Source organism: Eurytemora carolleeae, unplaced genomic scaffold (genome assembly GCF_000591075.1).
Source record: "Eurytemora carolleeae unplaced genomic scaffold, Eaff_2.0 scaffold1103, whole genome shotgun sequence".
Classification (NCBI taxonomy): Eukaryota; Metazoa; Arthropoda; class Copepoda; order Calanoida; family Temoridae; genus Eurytemora; species Eurytemora carolleeae.
Window position 1 is genome coordinate 71,764 of NW_019396993.1, and position 17,772 is coordinate 89,535.

The window sequence follows — 17,772 nt, forward strand, 5'->3', positions numbered from 1 at the left end:
CATCTACAGCAAGGGAAACCTTGGCGGAGGGATCTGGGTGCACGAGAGTTGGAACCGTTGATAGGACAGATCTGGCGACAGAGAACGCTTGATTCATCTCTAAGGTCCAGGAGAGTGTTGAGACCTTTCCCTTCAAAGCTTCTGTCAGTGGAGCCAGGAGCCCTGCAGCCCCCTTGATGAACCTTCTGTAGAAGTTGAGGATCCCTAGGAACCGTTGAAGTCCCTTCTTGTCTACAGGACGAGGGAAAGTTGAGATCACTTCAGTATGTTTCTGGAGAGGAAAACATCCCTTACTAGAAACCCTCATGCCAAGATACTCAACCTCTGGTTTAGCGAACACACACTTGGCAGGGTTTATACTGAGGCCATGGAGGCGGAGACGGTCAAAAACCTGGCGGACATGGTGGAGGTGGGATTCTGCATCAGGACTGGCTATGAGCAGGTCATCAACATAAACAAAACAATGAGGAACATCACCTAGAATCTGGTCCATCATGCGCTGGAAGGTGCATCCTGCATTCCTGAGACCAAAAGGCATCCTGATCCACTCGAAAAGACCAAAAGGAGTAATCACTGCTGTCTTTGGAATATCACCTTTGGCCATGGGCACTTGATAATAGCCCTTGGTCAGGTCGAACTTAGTAAACACGGTGCAGCCATTGAGACGAGAAGTGAAGTCAGCTACATTGGGAAGAGGATACCGGTCAGGAACTGTCTGAGTATTTAACTGGCGATAATCGCCGCAAGGGCGCCAGGATCCATCAGGCTTCCGTACCATATGCCAAGGACTCGCCCAAGGAGAGTTAGAACGGCGGATTACACCTGCAGTCTCCATTGCAGCAAACTCTTTCCGAGCAGATTCAAGTTTCTCAGCATCTAGTCTCCTAGCTTTGGCAAAAACCGGAGGGCCAGGAACAGTATGACGAACATCATGTTTAGGAACTGCAGCACTTTAGATGAGATCACATCAGGGTACTCAGCCAACAGGTCTCTGAACTCTTCTGTGGTAGACAACAACACAGCATACAACTCTGAATGTTTCCCAGGTTTACAATTCGACGAAATGGCGGGGATTGCTTCAAGGGTCGCAGCATCAAGGAGACAGGCACTGGCAACGCCAACTAACAGATGATGATGGCGAAGGAAATCAGAACCCAGGATGGGCATGGATACATCGGCGAGGAGAAAATTCCAGTCGAATCGGCGGGAATCAAACTGGAGAGCAATCTGACGAGAACCAAAAGTATTCATGGCTGTCCTGTCGGCGGTCCTTAATTGCACCCCAAACCCAGGAGAAAGAGTTTGGCGAGGTCTGTGTGGGAAAACTGAAACTGAAGCCCCTGTGTCCACCAGGTGCTACAAAACTAGGTTTTTTAAGGTGTGGAATTTTTAACTAGAAATGAAGCTTTAATATATCTTATGTAATCAGAAAGAGTCCAACTTTTAGAGTGATTTAAATTTGAATGTTTTAGATATTTTAAGGATATGTTTCTAGAGATTTGATTTGCAATACTGTAACATTCTTTTGTTCAACACTCTCAAAGATGGAAAATTTCTGGTTATAGACTCTATGAACAGAACTACAGGGTGTCCCACGAAACATGACAATAGCAAGACGACTTGAAAGTCGTCTTTGATGTTTATATGATAATGGTATTTAGGTGCATCCTGTTTACTATTGGTATTTTGTTTATATGATAATGGTATTTAGGGGCATCCTGTTTACTCTCTGTATTTTGGGACATCTTGTATAATATTTGTATTTTGGGACACACTGTATACTATCTGTTTTCTTGGACAACCTGTATTCTACTGGTATTCTGGAACACTCTGTTCATTGTATTCTATTGGTATTCTTGGACCCCCTTTTACAGTGTACACTATTAATATTCTTGGCCACTCTGTATTCTACTGGTATTCTTGGACACCTTTTATTCTATTGGTATTATTGGACACCCTGTATTATATTGGTATTGTTGGACACCCTGTATTCTATTAGTATTCTGGGACACCCTGTCTGTTATTGGTATTCTTAGACACCCTGTATTCTATTGGTATTCTTGGACACCCTGTATTCTACTGATATTCTCGGACACCCTGTATTCTATTGGTATTCTTGGACACCCTGTATTCTATTGGTATTCTTGGACACCCTGTATTCTATTGGTATGAATGCGGAACAGAAGATTGTTCTGGAAAGAATGTTTTGTGAATACCAATCAGTTCTGTTTCTATAAACTTTCCAAAAGTAAGATTTAAACTTTTAAAGTTTAATCAGGTTGCAGTGTAAATATCTAATATGGAAACTAGAAAGCTCTCGTCTTGTCATAAAATATGAATTATTTTGTAGTGGTTTAGGTTACTTTATACACTTTATATTACGTTTAAATTTTTTAGAACAATTTAGTGTTTTAAACAATTTAGTGTTTAAATTTAAAGTTTTAAACTTAATAAATCTAAATAATTAACAATATTGTCTCAATTTTAGAAAAGTATAAATCAGATGAATGTGTCGAGCAGTAAATGGAAGATTTTATTTTTTTCATTTTAAAGGGATTGTAGACTTAATTATAGGTGACCCTCCATTGACTGGATAAATGGGATTTCCTATTGTGAATTCTCTGAATAAGATGAGAAAACTACTAGAATTTAACTCTTTTCAAGATAGTTAAACGACGATATCCTTCGTTGTGATAATGCAAAATATGGGTTTTACATTAAAAACTCTATCGAAGTTCACAGACATGTATATTTTTATTGAAGACCTTTTTATTTACCCCACCCACTTGAAATATGGCAAAATCTAGGGGATTGCCTATAAAGCATCAAACAAGAATAAATGTTTGAGAGTCAGAGATAAAATTTAGATGGTCTCCAATAAAATGAGTCTCCGATGAAAGAGGGGGTTCTCTGATGAAGTATAGTGGTTTACATGGAAAGGAATTAAGTTTGTCCAAAACTCTGATTATCTTATATCTACATATATCGTTGTAATCCAAGTTCCCAACCTTAAATAATTCAAACTCTGTTAGATCAAATCTAAGTTTAAAATATCTAAGGTTGAAACTATCAGTTTGCAAAGATATAGGAATTTGAAAATCAGAGTTTGTGGCAAAGACTCAATTCATTTATGACGTTTCCAGTGAAATGGCGGGGTTTTCGATAGAATTCCTCTAATGGTGATTTAACTCATCTAGAAGGCAGACCAGTGCAGCACAGTCCGAATTTTGGATAGGTGGCCTGGTAGGCCGGCCAGAGTGTTATACCTGCGTATTTGAATAGTTGGCCGGAGTAGTTTTAATCTCTCGATAGAGAGACCACACCAGGAGATATACTATTAGATAGAAGAGAAGGTATGTGATAGAAATCCAATCCTGAAATAATTAATTTATGTATGTAATATGTTTAGACTATCAGTAGGCCGGGGTATATAGACAACAAGTAAATAAACCATTCCGGCCTTCCTACCCTGCACAGGAAACGTCTTTGTTTTCAAGAGAGGAGGAAGGCCAGCCACCACAATTTCTCGTCCGAGCCACATTCTCCTAATTTTTTCGTCCGAGCCACCTCGGAATCCTCGTCCTTCGATTATTATGTGTTTAAAAGTTTCCAATTCTCGAACATAAAACTATTTTTTTTAATCTGGCCCCGTTAGGGCATAAAGTATGGATGGCCGGACTAATGTATTGCAATGATTATACATTATATTGGAATCTTCAAACCCGTGAAAATAATGTCAAACTTTATAGAGGTAAAACTTAATTCTCTTCTGCCTCTGTAATGGCTAACCTTCGCGATATAAAATAAATAGCAAAATATTTGGCATACCTCTGCCTATCATTTTCCCAACGGAACCACCCGGAAAAATTTTATGGTAATTAACAAAAAAGATTGAAGTTCTATTAACTCAGAATTATTTGCGGCATTCTACAACAGGAATATCTGAAAATGCGTGTAATAAAGGTGAACATTTTTAAAGACATTAAACTTGAAAACTTCAATTTAATTGAAACCTTTTTTTCGATTTACAAAAATCCTATATTTCATTAATGCCCTAACGTGGCCCGATTCTTTAAAAACAGTTTTATCTGGAAGGTTTAGACACATAAAAAAAATAATATTGAAAGGACGAGGATTTCAAGGTGGCTCGGACTAGAAACTGTTGTGGTTGACCTTCCTCCCCTCTTTTTTAATCTTTTTTGTATATGTTAGATCAGGGTGGTAGCTGACGGGGGGGGGGAAGATCAAATTAAAGGTAAAATTACTAATAAGAGCGTTTCTTTGCTGTGTAAAAGAGCTTGCCCCCCACACCCCGGTTCACCCTGTGTGTTCTTATATTTTATTCCTAAAATAAAAGAATATTAAAAAAGGTTAGCCAGCCTGTCATGTTGCTGTTTGGTTTCCTATTATATTTCTCACTATGATAAACGATCTCTTTTAAAGCCAATCTATATAGTAAAGCTCTTCGTTTATTTATATATATATTTACAGATTACATATATTACAATTACATATGTTAGCTAAAGCTGGCCAATTACAGCTGGATAAAATTGGCTGAAAATTTTCGAGAGTACCCATGGGTTTCCCGGGGGGTGACATAGGCAAACAAATTGAACTTAATTCTTCAAAATTCGATTCTTTTTCTTTAAAATTCGAATATTTTTCCACTGTTTTAAAATTGCACGGGTAACGCCGGGCACTTGAGATAGTATGATATATTACCTCTAGATTAGTCCAATCATGAGTGACAACCACCCAGATGTATTTTGTACTCAAGAAGAATGTGAGAATCATCCAACAAATCAATAGGCAAACATTTCTAGTCTTTGCTAAATAAAAATAGAATCATTATTCTATGTATATTTTGCTTGTCTGGGTGTTTGTTTGTATCCAATAATGTTTATGGATGATCGAACTTTTGCTTCTAACAAATTCGGTTTTTAAGAATTTTATAAAATCTGCGAAATTTTTCTTTGTTTTGTTTTACAATGTATACAAAGAGAAAATGTTCACAATTGAACTAGAAGATAAGTGCGAAGCGCCCTAAAAGCCTATTAGTTTATATAAATATTCAAAAAAACTAAGATCTGATAAAAAATGTACCTCCAAAAATGAGCATTAATGAACAAACTACTCCAAAAAGAGCATCAAAAACTAAACACAAGAAATTGAATAATAATTTAATAAGAATAATTTTTTTAAATATGAAAACTGTACAGTGAGAACCAGAAAACTCTGGAAAAGAAAGACGACTTTTATGATCAATCTATGACTTTAAATAGTCCAAATGACTTGTCATACATCAGCTGTGCAGCATAAACAGACCCGTTTCACTTAATAACTGGTTTTATAAGTTACAAATAAAACTATTTTTTTATAACAACACCAAACACACTTATTTTTATTTCAATGTCGTCTTCCTACTCCACAGTATACTGGTCCTCACTAGATGTCTAAATATTAAGAAAATTTTAGCACTTTTAACTGTTTTTGGTTTAAACTCATTTTTGTATTTGTTTAAAAAATATATTTTTATATATTTACCAGACTATATTTTTTATATATATGTACCTTAATGTTTTTTTAATATATTTACCAGAATTTTTTTAAATATATTTACCGGAATATTTTTTTATATTCACCAGAATATTTTTATATATTTATCAGGATACTTTTATATATTAAACCAATATTTTTTTGTATTTTCCAGAATAATTTAAATATATTTACTAGAATATTCTTATATATTCATCAGAATATTTTTATATATTTACCAGAATATTCTTATATATTTACCAGAATATTCTTATATATTTACCAGAATATTCTTATATATTTACCAGAATATTCTTATATATTTACCAGAATATTTTATGAGTGGTCCAATACATACATCAACCTTTTCGCACTCGGTCCTGTAAAAAAAAAAATTTTAAAAAAATAAAATAATTTTATGAAAACTATTTTACCTGTCATATCCCTGAGAATATTTTAGCACGTTTAGTACAGTAGCAACAACTGTTATTATTAACTCTAAACAAAACATCGAAAATATTCATTATGTTAACATAAAAATTACTGGAAAATTGAAAAAAAAAATTATAGCCCAATCTTGGCACGAAAATTGAAGACTTATATGAAAAAATTTCTATTTTGTGTAAAAATTTTTTTTGGCCGAGCGCTGCGGCTAAAACTGAAGAGAGAAATATTCTATTTTTTGCGTTGAGGGATGAAGAGAGTCAGGATGCCAGGAAATACAAAGTTAATCGCTAAAATGTATTTTATAAAAATAATATCACATTATTGGGCATCCTGTTTACTCTCTGTATTTTGGGACATCTTGTATAATATTTGTATTTTGGGACACACTGTATACTATCTGTTTTCTTGGACAACCTGTATTCTACTGGTATTCTGGAACACTCTGTTCATTGTATTCTATTGGTATTCTTGGACCCCCTTTTACAGTGTACACTATTAATATTCTTGGCCACTCTGTATTCTACTGGTATTCTTGGACACCTTTTATTCTATTGGTATTATTGGACACCCTGTATTATATTGGTATTGTTGGACACCCTGTATTCTATTAGTATTCTGGGACACCCTGTCTGTTATTGGTATTCTTAGACACCCNATTGGTCCCTTAATCCTGATTGCTAAATATCTGTCACCACTGCCGACAATTTTGATTTTCTGCTTAATCCTCTCTTTTATATATCTCTTATTCTCTGCCATGGTTCTTTCATTGATTGCGCGCCAAAAATTTTAAATTTTTCTGCTTCTAAATAATTTTTCATTATATATATATTTATAGAATTTTCGATTGCTTCGGATTTTAGGCATAAAAATAAAAATCTGATAAAATATCAAAAATATTTTTGGAACAAAGAAAAAAATCCGCGAAATCAAATTTTTTTGAATAGTAATTTTTTTGAGAACATATATTTTTTCTATCTATATAATAAAACAAAACAATCGTATATATATATAGTCGGCCAAATGGTTGGACCGATTGGGCTGACATTTTTTTTGAACACTAATGGTTGGCCGGGGGGTTATAATATATATATATATATTTAAAGTTGAAATGGTTTACCAACTACACCGACTATGATGACACTATTCTGTAATGACAGACCACAAACACTGTTAAATAATGGTTTCCCGCACATACTTCTGAAACATCTTTAATAAACTAAATAATCATTATTCTAATAAAATTTATTGGGGAGTTGATTGTGAAGCTTGTCATACAGCTGTAGATGTTGATTAACTGCACAAACTTGGTGGAGGGGGGGGGGGCGCAGAGAAAGGGGGAGACTCAACATTACATAGATCGTAACTTTCTACGCCCAACATATGCAGGTTGACGCTTATAAGGAATGGGGAGGCGGGGAGAGGAAGGGGGGGGGGGGGGTTTTGTGTTTGTTAATTTCTTTCATGGTAGACAGTAGCTTCAAATCACGCCTTTGTTTATTATTATTCTACCATTATTGTGGTCCCGAGAATAATAATATGTCTGTAACTATTACGTACATGTGCACACATTTATTCAGCTTTTCAAGAAGAAAAAACAATCTGGCGAATTGTAAATAACAAACGACTCATCCCATGGCCTATAATAAGTCATCGTTTGACTAATCTAAATTGCAGTGAAGTTGGAATTATTCAAATTTCCTGATTTATTTGAAAATATGATATTTATTGTATGATCTAATGGATTTTACATATGAAACATATATGGGGAAAAATGTAGATATTTAATTTGCTTATGTAATTGAAAATGATCATCAACGGAGATCATTTCCTTTAATTACATTGTATTAAATCTTATATGTACACACTAAATATTAGGATTCACTTAATTACACTATTCCGACGATATACTTTTTTAACCTTGTCTTCAACTATCTACACATGGAGCTCAGTCATATCAAACTCAATAACTTCCTTTATTAATGATTACATCCACGACAATTTGTGATAGAACTTTTAACTGAATTCAGCTATGTACAGTGTACAAGTATATATATATGATTCACTGTTTAGGAACAGAAGAAGCAGACTATGTATGAGTCAAACAAGTAAACAGTATGAACAGAAAAAACCCCACTTTCTCCGGTCTCGAGGAATCGAGAAAGCAGCTTTCTCTTGCTGAACATTTGTATTCTCTATTTATGTATCTATTCAAACTTTATACTGAGATTTTTAAAACTTTTTTTATAATGTCTTAAAAAAATAACAATAAGAATTGTTTTGTTTTTTTTGGGGGGGGGGGCAAATTTGAACTGTGAATTCAAAACATTTGGCTTCTTGGATATCAGGGATAAGTATAAGATACTTTAAAGGTACACATACAGTCCAATTAAATTGCATGTACTATACTCTATCTCTCCTTCAAACAAAACTAGCAGAAAAAAAGCATTGTTTCTAAAAAGTCAACATTTTATTATACTGTTATGTTAGTAATAATTAGTATTTAAACTAGAGATAGTAAAAGACATTTTTGAAAATGAAAAACTCAACTTAAACTTAAATTTTATGAGATGAAAAAAAGGACAAAGGTCCAGAAAATAATTATGACATGTAAAAGTTTATGTTTTGAAAAAAAGTAAGAGTACAATTGTAATCTATAATAAAGCTCTTCGTTCATTTATATGTTTGCTATTGCTGGCCAAACGGCTGAATCAAATGGGATGAAATTTAGTGACGAAACTCATTAATAACCTTGGGGATGACATAAGATAAATAAATTATAAATTTTTATTTTAATTCGATTTTTAAAATTCTACGGGCAACGCCTGGCACTTCATCTAGTTTGTAATAAAAAGAAAGATTACAAAACGGCGGTGCAATGAATAGAGTAAATTAAATTCAAACTTAAAGAAAAACAAAAAAATAATTTTTACAGTCCAAGCTAGGCTAGTAAGATAAGATAAGATAAAGTTTATTTCTAAAATACATGTATCTGTGTACAGAGCGAGTTTACAATAACAAATTGATGATTATATTGATAGTACAAGTATAAAGTAATTAGGTGGAATATAGCTATTGGCTGTTTTGATTATATTTTCCACCTAATTTCAATAATGATAACAAAACATTTCAATTAAATAGATTTAAGGAGAACTATTAGAGATCAGAGCCACATCACGCACAACCAAAGTAAACTTGGATTAAAACTTAAAATCAGATTGTATTTCATTTTCGACACTTTGGATGCTTTGACCGTGTAGTAAAGCATCCGAAGTGTAATTTAAAAGTTTGGCCTAGAAATGGTAACATTTCAACCCCCCCCCCTCTCCATATGGCTCCAATTGTTGCATGTTAGATGAAAGACAATAAAAATGCCGCACGTTGAAACAGAATAAAATTTTAAAAATCTAACTAAAAAATATTTTTTTTAAATTTTAAAGACATTAGGAACTCAAAATATGAAATTATTAACAAACATACAAATGTTTCGACCAATAAAATTTTAAAATGCGTGGAAATTTTCAAATCTGATTTTTTCTGTTAATTAGATTCATACAAGTTCCAAAGAAAAAATCCATTAACACGAAAACGTTTGTTGGGTAATGTGGACATTCCCCATTAATAGGGAAATTTTTATAATTTTTATAACTTTGATTTATTTTTTTATTTTTTTCTCTTCAATTCTTTCTGAAATCGGATTTACTTTACATCAGCATAATTAATTACACGCCTACAACTACGATTTCCAGTTAATCATATATTCAGAATTGATAAATTGAAATTTGTAAGATTATGTATTCATTAGAGTCCAGATTGTACTGATTAATTAATATTTATAAATCATAGTTGAAGCTAAAATGTCCCTGTTCTCCTCTATCCAATCCTCCTGCCCTACCTAAACCATCCACCACTGCACCGTCAATACCGTATCTATAGTTTTTCTTTCGTTTATTATCGAGCAACTGGGGAGCTGATATGAAAACAGCTACAGCTATAGCAGTTCTCTAGACGCAGAACATTTATCAGTTGACAATTAATCTACCACTTGTAATAATGATTTATCAATGTTTCTGCGTAAATAAATAATATTTGATTTGATTTGATTAAACGATTAACAACCCTAACTACAACTACAACTACAAGCGAGAAATAATAAATAGAAATGAGAATGTTCTTTTCTTTTTATATATATCTAACTTTCCAACAAAAACTAGATTACAATTCAGATCTGCATTTAAAAATTAAGTCACCCTTCCCCCCCCCCCCCCCCCCCCCCCCCCCGTTGTATGAAAGTGAGTGTGGCCAAGAATAGAGTTTTAAATTCATTAAACGCATGGTCCCTTAATTAATGTTTACAGTCTAGAAAATGTCCCCTATATACACAAAATTCAGAAAAATGCCCCCTTTATGCACAAAATTCAGAAAAAATGTCCCCTCTAAGCACAAAATTCAGAAAAATGCCCCCTTTCCGCACAAAATTCAGAAAAATGTCCTCTTTATGCACAAAATTCAGAAAAATGTCCCCTTTATGCACAAAATTTGGAAAAATGTCCCCTTTCTCGTAAATTATTCACTATGTATTGCATTTCCATATGGTTAGAATTAAAATCACTTTCCTAATTCCATTATATTTGAATGTCAAACTCTCAAAATGCATTTGTCATATTGATAATTAAGAATTTATTAATTTTGATATTTTAATAAAAAATATTTAATCTATTTTTTGTCTGTTCCTTTAAAACTGTGAAGTAAAATGTTTCCAAAAATATCTTTAAAACAAATCAAAAAAAACTTTAAGTGCTTTTCAATATTTTATATTGTTCTAAAATTTAAAGGGACTGTACAGGAAAAATGAAAGGGCCTATAGGATGAAACCTGAGAATCTCAGGCGTTGAACAATACATATAAGACCTCTATCTGATGTTTCTGTCTCGAGAAATTGATATGAAACTGTGACAAATTTATACGAAAATTCATATATATATATGCAATTTTGTACAAAAGTTGTAGTATTAAACAGATCATAATCAACAAATACGCTAATCAATCTGAAAACGGTGATATCCCACAGGAGCCTGAGAATTTCAGGTTTGCTCAACATGATCCTATCCATGAAGTCACTGATCGAATCTACATTACGACCCCTCTCCAGGAACCTCAGAAATGTACAGTGATGTATGATCTGCTGCAAACGGATAACAGCAGCAATGCACCAGATACCTCCCTGACCATAGCAACCGCCCTCAACCACCTGACAGCCAAGCCATCTGGCTCCTCACCGCCACATTCCAACTTGCCATTAAGGACTCAACAACAACATTGAGGAACTGAAATCCTTCCCCTGTCTGTACTACCTAACCATGAAAACTGATTTTTATGACTGCTCCGACCTCTATGACCTCCATACCTGACTGACTGACTGCTATGAGCATAACCAACTCCCTTCCTCAGCCACCAGACAACCACCCCATCCTGCTCCTCACCGCGGCTTTCCAACTTGCTTTTGAGGAGAATAACATTGAGGAACAGGAAAACATAAACCAACTATACACCCTAACCTTAAAAACCAACTTGGATTTTTCCTCTTCTGACTGCTCCAACCTCCTTGAAACCCGACATCCTCAACTCCCGCCCTCAACCAGCAGTTACCCATCCTGCTCCTCACTGCGGCTTTCCATAGTGCAACTGATCCAGATCCTCCAACCAAACCAGACCCTTCAACCAAGCCTGATCCTTTAAAAGAACCAGATTCTGCAACTGATCCAGATCCTTCAACCAAACCAGATCCTTTGATCAAGTCTTATCCTTCAAAAGAACCAGATTCTGCAACTAATCCAGATCCTTCAACCAAACCAGATCCTTTGACCAAACCCAATCCTTCAACTAGACCAGATCCTTCAACCGCACCTGATCCTCCTACGATACCATTTCAACATCAAATCTGGAGTTCTTCAACCTCTTGGACTCTCTATGGGAACAGAAATACACCTGAAGGAGACTCACAGTCACCTGGAGAGAACAGGGATCAGTTCCACAGGTGGGCGACATTGTCCACTTCAAGATTGAACCCTTATACTGACTTGAAATCTCAGCTGCAGGGTTCAAGACCTTCTCTGAAGAAAGAATGAAGACATTTGGGGCTACAATCAACTACAAGATAGAATTTGAGGACACAGCATCACGGTCAACAGGCACCTCAACCAAAAAATACAGCCTCAGAAGCAGATTTAAGGCCTCACAGAAGACAGAGTAGCAGAGAGTTTAGCTCAGGACATGGAAACCCAGTTCGGAGCAGCCCAAGACGAATTCTACACTGAGTCCTCCGACAACAAGCAATAGAGCTCACCCTGAATTCTGGTTACAGTGTATCCACTCATAGATAATTTACATTTCATGATTTTTCAAGGCAAATAAAATTTCTTCAAATTCTTTGCAACTAATTACCAAACTCAAGTTTATTCCCAAGATATAAATCAAAAATAAAATTTCAAGAACCTAATTCTTAAACTTATCTTAATTTCAACAAATAATTTTAATCACTAATTTCCATTCATCCGATTAATTTGAAAAAAATGAGGACTAATTAATTGTTCAACCTCATTACCCACCAAAATTTATTGCCAAGAAATCACTTGGACTGATCCGAAATCACGTTCAAACCGTGAGCTCTATTATATATTTGCTGATTACCTTCAGTTAACTTTTCCATGATAAATAATGCTGCAAATAATTTCCATTCTTGATTACCAATGACAAAATGAGCTAGATATTACTCAATACATCAGTTTCAATCAATCAAATTTCAATCAATCAATCCCATATTCCATTTTTTCCCTCAATTTTATGATTTGTGTGCTTCTTTTATTCTCGTATTTAATCCTTTCATCCTTGAACCTCAGCAACCCCCCACCGTTGTTCATAAATCTACCTTCTTGTTTTATTCAATGCAATGTCGTCTTTACCACAGACAACGCCGGACACTTCATCTAGTTGTTCAATATGGAACAAAAACAAAAAAATTGCGTATTAAATAATATTTTTGGCGCATTTTCAAAATTTTAAATAAAATCAAACACTTTTGAACACAAATTTTTGTAATTGAATAACTCCTCTTTTTTGGCGTCCACATTATTTAAACGAAATGCGTCCTTAAATTAACAGTGCGTTCCCATCTTTAAAAATGAAGGACAAATATTTGTTGTTGGTTTAAGCGTAAAGTAAATTTTTAAATGTGAGAATTTTTGGAAGAAAAATTCAAAACTTTTAAAAGATTGTGAACATGCTGAACTTTAGTGACCATTCTTTTTCGGTGAAAAACTAGTCTTAAGACTGAAAGTCTGAAAGACTTAAAAACACTTATTTTGGCAATTCCAGGATTCAGTTCTTTTATTCCATTTTTTAAATTATAAGTTTATAAAAACTGCAGGCGGTAATTTAAGTAATTTAAATGTATTTGGGTTTTTGTACAGGGTTACCAACAAAGAATCAGACTCTAATGACTAAATAAATCTCCTTAAATATAACGAAATGAGATTTGAACTTAATATTCTACTTTAAATATTGTTTTTTTTAACGGACTATTAAATGATTCGGCTAAACTACAGATAAACAATGTAGGTTACAAATTACACCCGCGGAGAAAGATGAATTAAGTTGTGTACACTGCACAACCGTGTCTCTTAAGTCTCATTCTTTGATTGTAACTCTGTATAAATAAATGTTTATTGCTCATTGTAGGTTTAATTTTAATGGAATGGTATAGTTTGTGTGAAGGTTTAATCTGTCTTACTTCCTAGTTTTATTATTCCATCACAAAAAAGAAAGAGAAATATTTCCAAGATTAAGAATTTTCGGTTGTGGTATTAAACCTGAATTTCTCCTTTTCTCGCCTCATAAATCAAATTCCTTGATTTTACAATGTTATTGAGTTCACAATGTACGTGGGGATATTGTTAAATGCAGTAGTCAACAGAACAAAAAGGAGAAAGAAGACGACTGGGATTTGTCCTTTTGCATCAAGTTTTATTATTACAGATGTTTGGCTACAAAAAAAACATAAAGGTATTTCTCGCATATAGTGTAATTTCACATACATATCCAAATTCCGAGTAAAAATCTATTGAACAACGTAGTTATTATTAAATCAATCAACTAAATAGTTATTACATTATTTCAATCAACTAAATAGTTATGATATTAACACAATCAACTAAATAGTTATTATATTAACTCAATTAACTAAATAGTTATATTTAACTCAATCAATTAAATAGTTATTATTAACATAAATCAACTAAATAGTTATTATTAACTCAATCTACTAAATAGTTATTATATTAACTCAATCAACTAAAAAGTTATTATTAACATAAATCAACTAAATAGTTATTATATTGACTCAATCAACTAAATAATTATTATTAACTCAAGTAACTAAAAAGTTGTTATTAACTCAATCAACTAAATAGTTATTATTAACTCAATCAACTAAATAGTTATTATTAACTCAATCAACAACATAATTATTATTTTAATTCAATCAACTAAGTAGTTATTATCAACTCAATAAACTAAATAGTTATTATTAACTCAATCAACTAAATAGTTATTATTAACCCAATCAACTAAATAACTTCAGAAACAGCGCTTCACAGAATTCTCTCTGCAGTCTCCCAATCCTATTTATTCACTGAATAGTGATATGGGAACTCCGTGAGGGTTCAGAGAAGTAGACTGATGAGTTGGAGAGTAAAAACTGGAGAGCGGGGCAAACACAAACTCTTAAGTTCTAATTCCTATATCTTTGAAGCTCAAAGTTGTAGACCTTAGATAATTCAAACTATGAATTCTGTTATTAGATAACGAACTATAAGTTTGAAATATGAAAGGTTTACACACTGAGAATTTGAATTTGTGGCATAGACTCAACTCCTTTAAACAACATTTAAGTTGAAGAGGATTCGTCAAAGGTGTAGACCGAGTATTCCCCTCTTTGTATGAAGTGTTGTTACGCTGAAGATTAAAGGTTGGGAGAAAAAGACTAAATTGCCAAGATGAGTAGAATGAAGGGTAGAGAGGAGTAGAATGAAGGATAGAGAGGAGTAGAATGAAGGGTAGAAAGGAGTAGAATGAAGGGTAGAGAGGAGTAGAATGAAGGATAGAGAGGAGTAGAATGAAGGGTAGAGAGGAGTAGAATGAAAGGTAGAGAGTAGTAGAATGAAGGATAAAAAGAAAAGAATGAAGGGTGGACAAAGGAGTAGAATGAAAGGTAGAGAGTAGTAGAATGAAGGGTGGAGAGGAGTAGAAAGAAGGGTAGAAAGTAGGAGAATGAAGGATAAAAAGAAAAGAATGAAGGATGGTAGAAAGGTGTAGAATGAAAGGAAGAGAGTAGTAGAATGAAGGGTAGTGAGGAGTAGATAGAAAGGTAGAGAGGAGTAGAATGAAGGGTAGAGAGGAGAAGAATGAAGGATATAGAGGAGTAGAATGAAGGGTAGAGAGGAGAAGAATGAAGGATAGAGAGGAGTATAATGAAGGATAGAGAGGAGTAGAATGAAGGTTACAGAGGAGTAAATTACATGAAGGATATATATACATTATAAATATCCACATTAAATGTCATAGATAATAAATAAGATAAAATAAAAGAATCTCTAGTTCTTTTCTCTAAAAATTGTTTGTTTGTTTATCTAATCTAATTACTGGTTGATCACAGATGTTCTTGTTCATGCAAAAGGTTTTATAGTTTTATAATAACACGCTAAAAAATCTTCAATTGAAAAACTTATTTTGCCTTCATTGAGTCTTAGGAAAGATAAATAGTTACTCAAGAATTATATTCCACTCATATTTTTATGTTTAAAGGCAGTATTCGTGAAAAATGGAAAGGGGGTTAGATTTGCAATAAATATTGTAATAATCCCCATATCTTGGAAACCTGAACCTACATGTATATCTATATATATTATATTGTATTATCGGTCAGTTTAATCTTTATCTGTACCTTACACTTAAATATAGTTTGTTGAATATAGACTCTGGTTACGGACGGTTAGAGATACCATTGTTGGGTAGAGAGGATAGAGATTGATAGCTTTGTGTGTCGATATATACACACTTAGACCTTCCAGTGTTTGGTAGAGGGTAAAGTGTTTAAAAGCTTTGTGTGTCGATAAATACATACTCAGACCTACAAGGATTCGGTAGAGAGGATAGAGTTCGATATTGTTGTGTGTAGATTGAGACAAACTTAAAGAAATATTCTAGAAAGGCATTTATTACAGTTTGATACCTTTTCAGTTTTGTGGTATTAGATTTAGGTTTTAGGTATCAAGGTTTTTATGAAGGAAACTGCACAAGGTTTTTGATGTAAACTGAACAAGGTATAATGTAGGAAACAGTGCAAGGTTTAATGTAGAAAACTGTGCAAGGTTTAGTGTAGGAAACAGTACAATGTTTAGTGTAGGAAACTATACAAGGTTTAGTGTAGGAAACTTTTCAAGGTTTAATGTAGAAAACTGCACAAGGTTTAATAAAGGAAACTTTTCAAGGTTTAATAAAAGAAACTCTCCTAGGTTTAATGTACAAAACGGTTCAAGGTTTAATTTAGGAAACTGTACAAGGTTTGATGATTGAAAATGTACAAGGTTAAATGAAGGATATTGTACATATTTACATGAAGGAAACTGTACAAGGTTTAATGTAGGAAACAGTGCAAGGTTTAATGTAGGAAACAGTACAAGAATTAGTATAGGAAACTGTACAAGGTTTAATGTATAAAACTGTACAAGGTTTAATAAAGGAAACTTTTCAAGGTTTAATTAAGGAAACTGTCCATGGTTTAGTGTAGAAAACTGTTCAAGGTTTAATGTAGGAAACTGTGCAAGGTTTAATGAATGAAACTGTACAAGGTTTAATGAAGGAAACTGTAAAATGTTTTATGTAGGAAACTGTACAAGGTTTAATCAAGGAAACTGTAGAAGGCTTAATGAAGGAAACTTTACAAGGTTTAATGTAGAAAACTGTACAAGGTTAATGTAGGAAACTGTAAAGGTTTAATGTAAAAAACTGTACAAGGTTTAATGAAGGAAACTGTACAAGGTTTAGTGTAGGAAACTGTACAAGGTTTTATGAAGGAAACTATACAAGGTTTATTGTAGGGAACTGTACAAGGTTTAATGAAAGAAACTGTGCAAGATTTAATGGAAACTGTACAAGGTTTAATGAAGGAAACTGTACAAGGTTTAATGAAGGAAACTGTACAAGGTTTTAATGAAGGAAACTGTAGAAGATTTAATGAAGAAAACTGTACAAGATTTAATAAGGAAAACTATACAAGATTTAATGTAGGAAACTGTACAAAGTTTTGTGCAGGAAATTGTACAAGGTTTTATGAAGAAAACTGTACAAGGTTTAATGAAAGAAACTGTACAAGGTTTTATGAAGGAAACTGTGCAAGGTTTAATGTAGGAAACTGTACAAGGTTTTAACGTAGGAAACTGTACAAGGTTTAATATATAAAACTGTACAAGGTTTAATGTAGGAAACTGTTCAAGGTTTAATGTGGGAAACTGTAAAAGGTTTAATGAAGGAAACTGTATAATGTTTAATGTAGGAAACTGCACAAGGTTTAATGTAGGAAACTGTGCATGGTTAAACGTAGGAAACTGTACAAGGTTTAATGTAGGAAACTGTGCATGGTTAAACGTAGGAAACTGTACAAGGTTTAATGTAGGAAACTCAGCAAGGTTTAATGTAGGAAACTGTACAAGGTTTAATGTAGGAAACTGTACAAGG

The 17,772-nt window shown here is 33.5% G+C and overlaps 2 protein-coding genes across 2 annotated transcripts in view; one reads left to right on the forward strand and one right to left on the reverse strand.

Annotated features, from left to right (window-relative positions):
• The window catches only part of LOC111710879 (uncharacterized), a 9,656-nt gene extending 2,450 nt beyond the window's left edge, over window positions 1-7,206 (reverse strand). The window contains exons 1-6 of the mRNA XM_023485053.1: window positions 7,100-7,206; window positions 5,970-6,033; window positions 5,863-5,915; window positions 5,104-5,154; window positions 4,723-4,829; window positions 3,267-3,374 (exon numbers count right to left, since the gene is read on the reverse strand). Of these exons, the coding sequence (XP_023340821.1) occupies window positions 3,267-3,374; window positions 4,723-4,829; window positions 5,104-5,154; window positions 5,863-5,915; window positions 5,970-6,033; window positions 7,100-7,175 (459 nt within the window). The 5' untranslated portion in view covers window positions 7,176-7,206. The remainder of the gene's footprint in view (window positions 1-3,266; window positions 3,375-4,722; window positions 4,830-5,103; window positions 5,155-5,862; window positions 5,916-5,969; window positions 6,034-7,099) is intronic.
• Window positions 7,207-11,403: 4,197 nt separating this feature from the next.
• On the forward strand, window positions 11,404-12,107 carry LOC111710877 (soluble scavenger receptor cysteine-rich domain-containing protein SSC5D-like). Its single transcript, XM_023485050.1, has 2 exons — window positions 11,404-11,623; window positions 11,674-12,107. Exons 1-2 carry the CDS (start codon window positions 11,404-11,406, stop codon window positions 12,105-12,107), a joined length of 654 nt encoding a protein of 217 aa, XP_023340818.1.
• Window positions 12,108-17,772: the final 5,665 nt, after the last annotated feature.